Source organism: Manacus vitellinus, unplaced genomic scaffold, assembly GCF_001715985.3.
Source record: "Manacus vitellinus isolate BGI_N305 unplaced genomic scaffold, ASM171598v3 scaffold_26_pilon, whole genome shotgun sequence".
NCBI lineage: Eukaryota > Metazoa > Chordata > Aves > Passeriformes > Pipridae > Manacus > Manacus vitellinus.
This window is the reverse complement of record NW_021939960.1, coordinates 9,958,625-9,964,792: the sequence shown is the minus strand read 5'-3', so window position 1 is coordinate 9,964,792 and position 6,168 is coordinate 9,958,625. Positions and strand designations below refer to the sequence as shown.

Here is a 6,168-nt window from a genome sequence, read left to right as displayed (position 1 = left end):
AATGGGAGTTTTAAAGCAAAAATTTTAAAAAGGCGAAATTTTAAAAGTGTAAAATTTGAAAGCTTTAAAATTTTAAAAGATAAAACTTTGAAGTGATGAAATTCAAAAACTATAAAATTCCGAAAGATAAAATTTTGAAGGTACGAAATTTAAAAACTGTAAAATTCTGAAAGACAAAATTTTAAAATATAAGTTTTAAAAGTACTTGTTCTGCATTGTTTTGAGCATTTGCTGTGTCAGTGATGAAGGGCAGCACGATAAAATATTTGATTTAAAACTGATACTATATTTTCAGTCATGTACAATGATTTTTAAAAGTTTAACCCTCATCCTCCTGCTAAGGTTATATAATACAGGAGTTTGGTATGAAAAAAAGAAAAAATATGTAGCCTGATTTTATTTTATTTTATTTTATTTTAAGGAATCATCTAAAGATGATTAAGGGGGCCAAGGAAAAAACTGAAGTAGGGACCATCTGTTTCACCAGAGCAGCAGTATTTGGCTAAGAGAGTATATGAAATAGTAACTTGCTCAGATTCCTGTTGTCAGTGTCTGTGTAAGTTCCTCTCGTGTTTACTCACTCTCTGACTCACTGGACAACATGTGCCTTGAAATTGTTATGATACATTATCCTTCTGTGTGTGTCATCAGAGCTGTCTGCAATCCGGGGTGTCCAGGTGAAATCACAGCACAGGGAGCAGCCAGAGCAACAGCAGGGAGAGCTGCCACCTCCGACAGGATTGAGGTGGTGAGGGAGCAGAGATTGCCCCTCTCTGTCTGCAGGAGTAACTGAGCTGCAGAGGTTCAGATGACCAGTCCCTTCATCATCCCAGTGGCCCTTCGCTGGGTCCTCTCCAGCAGGTCAGTGTGTCTCCTGTACTGTGGAGCCCAGGGCTGGACACTCCAGCTGTGGCCTCACCAGTGCTGAACAGAGGGAAGGATCAGCTCCTTGGACCTGCAGCCCAGGATACTTTAATCCCTTTGCCACAAGGGCCTGTTTCTGGCCCGTGTCCATCTTGGTGTCCACCAGGACCCTGAGGGCCTTTTCTGCTTGTTCCTCCCCAGGGCAGGGCTTTTCCTTTCCTCTTGTTGAAGTTCATGAGGTTCCTGTTGAGGTCCTGCTGGTGTATCAGCCACTCATCCCAGTTTGGTGACAACAGCAGACTTGCTGAAGGTGCTTTGCCACATCAGCCAGATCATTAATGAAGATGTTGAAAAGGACTGGTCAGTCTTGACCCTGGGGTTCTGACCTCCAGAGAGCCTGGAGAGCATCAGATTTAGAAATATTTAGAGATTCCTGTGTAGTAGATTAAATGACAGCCAGGGTAGATTAAAAAAAAAAACAACCATCACCCAGTTTTATCAATTCTTTTTTTTTTTATTATTATTTAAAACAATGCTTGCTGGTTGCATTCATTTGCATTTGTACTTGTTCACCAACTGATATTGGAACATTTTAATGGCTATTTGCAATACCATGTTCTGATAGGATTGTATAGCTCTTGCTGGGGCCTAGACATAAAGTCAAAAAATGTTGTTCGGCTTAAAACTTTATCTTGTTCTAAGAAAAATCTGTTGGTTTGAGTTTTTTTAAAATACATGCATAACATCGAGTCCAAGATGAGGAAATAACACTTGTAACAGATTGACTGTTTCTAGTGGTGGTGCTCCTTCTCACTTTCCCCTCTTCTGCAATTATTGTGGTAACACTGTAAGACAAGTAGCAGACTTACTGGACTGTAATGGATGTGCAAGATGCTTGTTGACACCAAATTTTACTTTGAATTGCTAATTCAGCTACAAGAGACCGTTTGTTTCATTCTTGGGTGTCATAAAGCTGGTTCTGATTCAGCTTTCAAAAATGTTCTGGTAGAATGACCTCAGCTTAGCGTGCACAGTGTGCTATTTTGAGTTTATTTTCATGTATTACGGTGCTGCTGGGCAACTAATGTTTTCAACAAGGATTTGGCCTTTATTTTCTTATGCCTTTTTTCTGCTCGAAGCAGTACATGGTAATTCCATCACCTTCTGGCCATCCCAATGATGAAATCAGAAGCTAAGGATGGAGAAGAGGAAAGCCTGCAGACAGCATTCAAAAAGCTGAGAGTTGACACAGCTGGGTAAGTAACACCACAGGGAGGCACAGAGTTAACATACTACAAATGGACTCGAGGGGAACACCCTTGCTGTGAAATTTGAGGGAATGAGGGAACTGCAAAAGGTTAAGCATGGAAAGCCTTCATTATAGTTAAACTGAAGTGAATTCCCTACCTGTGGACTGCACTTCTCAAGGAGTTGCAATTTGTTTGATTGCTGTCAGCTTGCAGCTTGAAACAAGCCTCACAACCATCAGCAGCTGACAGCATGCTTGAAGTGAATTTTGGCATTAATCTGCCTGCCAGAGTTCACCAGTCCTGGAGTCCATAGTGCTAGAACTCTGCTGTTGAAGTTAGCCTGTTGTCATGGCTCTGAAGGCCTGGCATGAGAATAAACTCCCATCTTTTCCCGGGAGAGAAACTTTCCATGTCACTGAAAGAGTGCATTAGATTCAGTGCATGATTCCCACACAAACTATTTTCATTGCTGTCACAGATTTTCTATTTATAACCAAAATCATTACATGGAAAGAATGCCTTTTGTATTGTCTTGTTTTGTGGGAGATCTGACACGTGGCACTTACCCTCACTGACCCAGGTGAGAGAACACAAACACCATGTATCTTCTGATCGTTTTTATGATCAGGAAGCTGCAGTCAGTGATGCAATTATACAGTCCCTGAAATGAAAGTGTAGGTAAGGCAACACGTAAAGATCAAGGTGTTAACTGGAATTACCACAGAGCTGAGATTGTGAGTAGATGGGCTTCTAAAGTTATCTTTCTTTTAAGTAATTAAACTCATTAGTAGTGAATTGCCTCTCCTTTTTTCAGTATCTCTAGTCCCACCCCCTAGCTGGGCATACTTACTTTGGAATTTTTACTGGTGTCCTTCAGTTTTCTTCTCTGTGTTCACTATCCTTTAAATGGAAATTGAAGGATTTGGATTCTCTTAACCCCCTCCTAGATTAGTGTGTGGGGACTCATTTTCATTTTTCAGGTTATCCACCCTGCTTACAAACTAATTTAATACAGGATTCGGAAAATGATTTTCTTGTGAAGTCACAACTGGGAAAAATTGTTCTTATTACAAGTCGTTCCAAATGAGAGTCTGGGATGAACTTACAGCACCAGAAAATTTAGTAAATATTCTGAGATCCCTGGCTTGAGTAGAAGTTGAAGGTCTGACACGTCTGTGTTGCTCAGTAGTATGAGGAGTTTTAGCTTATGTTGCCCTAGACAGAGGCTCAAGTGTTCTTCAGCTAAACAAAGTCTATTTATGTCCAAAGAACATTTATTTTTAGGAAAGAAAGGCTTATTTGTCTCTGGAAAAAGAGACGTGTTTCTTCAGTGATGGTGTTTTTCCCCTCCCCTCTCTCGGGAAGCTGAAGTTTAGTCATTGTGTGTGTTCGTCATTGACACGTGGGGTTGGGGTTTGCTGCTGAATGGCATCCTTTGGTGAAAGAGTGTTATACAAACCTTTGAGATAGGAATATGTAAACACTTACCCTTCTAATTTGGGTCTTTATGGGCAGGATTTTAAGATACATTCTAAATGATTTGGAGCAATGTTTTCTGGGAAAGAAGATTCATAAGGGTTTTTTTTTCATAATCATATTGCTAACCAGTCTAGGCTGTTAACTGTTCATTCTGTCTTTCACAGATCTACTACTTCTCTCTCTGTGGGTGAAGGGACAAGTCCCAGAGCACTAGTTAGAGCAGTGGCAGATGAAACCAAGCCTAAGACTGTGTGTGCTTCAAAGGAAACCTGGCATGGGTAAGAGAAGCTTGGGATGATCAGACTACTTCAAATGATACTGCATTGGAAGGGAATTTTAAATAGACAAGGTTTCTAGTAAGTCCCCCCTAAACAAGGAACCTGAATGTGCTTTATTAAAGAACTGTTTCAAATACTGCACCCCACCTTTTTCTGTTCATATATGACTGCTGTTCTTATTTACAGTTATGTGAAGTGAAATGCTGGTCAGCTGTAGGTTGCTAAATGTTACAGATGTTTCTCAATACAAATGTGAGTTGCTGATTTTGAATCAGACAATGATCAATGCACCTCTTTCAGTTGCCTTTTGACGTTGCAGAAGCTGTCATTGTGCCTTGGGATTAAGATTAAAATAAAGAATTGATTTCTGGAGTGTCTGTGCAGAACTTCGTGTTCATCTGAAACAAAAGCTCCCTTTGCCCTGGATTCATTGCTTTTGTGCTGCCTTCTTGTTCTCTGTCCTTCTCTTAGGGGTTGTCATGTCTCACATGCTTTACTCATTTTCTAACTTTAAAACCCCTCTCTTTTGAGTTCATTTCTCTAGTGTTCCTTTTGTATTTTATAAGCTGCTTGACTAGCACAAAGTCAAGATAGCAGAACACTCTGAGTTTAAGGCTCTTGCATGCAGTGTGAATGCAGTAGGGATTTTGCCCAGTGCTATTTGTGACCCAGCAGCAAGTCTTGTAGTGAATCTTCACTCCCTTTTGTGTCCTTCCCTGGCAGGTCTACGAAGAAGCCTCCGAGAGGAGTCGTGAGAACCCAGCGTCGCAGGCGTTCCAAGTCTCCCATTCTTCATCCTCCAAAGTTCATCCACTGCAGCACAAAATCGCATTCCACGTGCAGCCAGCTGGTGCAGAAGAGCCAGCTGGATGCCCAGGACGACAGCAGTGGGTTTGGGATGCCAGTGTCCAGGGAAGCTGGTGCACACGGACGATGCAGCGCTGCTCCTGACCTTGGCCACAAGGGAGCTGAGGTTGAGGCTTTGGGGGTTTCTGTTACACACTTGACATCGGAGAACAGGCAGGAGAACTCTCCAGCTGCAGCTTCTCTGGTGCCCAAAGCCAGCCTAAAGACTCCGGAGCTTTCTGACTTCCAGTCCATGTGCAAGCTGAACACGAGTAAGCCGTGTGCCTGTGCAGGTAAAGCCTGTCAGTGCAAACTGTGGCAAGACATGGAAGTGTACAAATTCTCTGGCTTGCAGAACAGCCTCCCCCTGGCACCCGACAGAACAGTTTCTGAGGATCACTCGCAGCCTTTGCCATCAAGAACTCCCTCAAGTTCTCCACGCTCTTGCTCTGAGCAAGCCAGGGCCTTTGTGGATGATGTGACAATAGAAGACCTTTCGGGATACATGGAGTATTACTTGTATATTCCAAAGAAAATGTCTCACATGGCAGAAATGATGTACACCTGACAGCAATGAGCACCAGAAGGGTGGCTGGTTTAAATCTGCTGCCACACTCGTGTGAAGATCCAACCCACTCCCTACTCACTTGCAATAAAAACACTTCTTTGCATCTCAGCTGATGTTCATTATTTAAGCTGGACCAACAGTTTAGTTTCAGCATTATAATTTAAACTTGGAATAGATAACGAGGTAAAACGTACCTAGATCGCACCTGCCTGTACTTAAGACCCAACACTTGGGAAATTCTATTTTTGTTTTCAAAATCCTCTTTTTGTTTTGCTGGAGGAAAAGAGTCCCTATTTTGCATGGTGATTAGAGCCCTTATTGTCAGACACCTGGTGTAATTCAGTTTCTTTGAAATCACTTTGACCTCAGGTTTCAACACTTAGGCTTGTGGTTTTGGATGCTTGTGCCTCTGATTTTTTTTTTTTCATAAAGGATTGTGACCATCTCCCCTTGGTACTGTTACCACTCTGGGCAAATTCAGGAGATGGAGTTACCTCTTCTTGAGTAGAGGCAGTGGTATTTCTTTGTGCCTGAAGAGGCTTTATTTCTGATGGGCTGGTCAGCATCCTCCTTCCCTGTCTGGGATGAGGTTAATGTAGTCAGATGCTCTTGGGTTAACACCATTTCCTTGCTGGGCTACCTGTTGAGAAAAGAAACTTGGGTGATCAAAGCAAGATTGTTTCAAGAGGTTTCTGATCTCTGTAGCATTGATCAGTGGAAAATATTGGGAAAGTGGAAACAAAGCTTTTATTAAATGTCCAGCAGGCTTTAGAGACTTGTCTGCAGCAGGAGAAACACCCTGTGTCCTTCAGGGGAATTGCTGCTGCAGTTAACCAAAGGAAAAATGAATCTGTGGGCTCTGTTCAGTGTAGTTTTAATGAAG

General features: G+C 42.1%; 1 protein-coding gene across 1 annotated transcript; it reads left to right on the top strand.

Moving 5' to 3' along the window:
- The first annotated feature begins 413 nt into the window (after window positions 1-413).
- On the top strand, window positions 414-5,393 carry OSER1 (oxidative stress responsive serine rich 1). The gene is made up of 4 exons (XM_008920011.3): window positions 414-861; window positions 2,007-2,120; window positions 3,758-3,871; window positions 4,595-5,393. Exons 2-4 carry the CDS (start codon window positions 2,041-2,043, stop codon window positions 5,283-5,285), a joined length of 885 nt encoding a protein of 294 aa, XP_008918259.1. The 5' UTR covers window positions 414-861; window positions 2,007-2,040; the 3' UTR covers window positions 5,286-5,393.
- The last annotated feature ends 775 nt before the right edge of the window (window positions 5,394-6,168 follow it).

Excerpts from the sequence above, each read along its gene's own strand:
- OSER1 (XM_008920011.3), top strand. The coding sequence starts at position 2,041 with ATGATGAAATCAGAAGCTAAGGATGGAGAAGAGGAAAGCCTGCAGACA. Across the intron at positions 2,121-3,757 it reads CTGAGAGTTGACACAGCTGG|ATCTACTACTTCTCTCTCTG; the intron begins GTAAGTAACACC and ends TGTCTTTCACAG. Across the intron at positions 3,872-4,594 it reads TCAAAGGAAACCTGGCATGG|GTCTACGAAGAAGCCTCCGA; the intron begins GTAAGAGAAGCT and ends CTTCCCTGGCAG.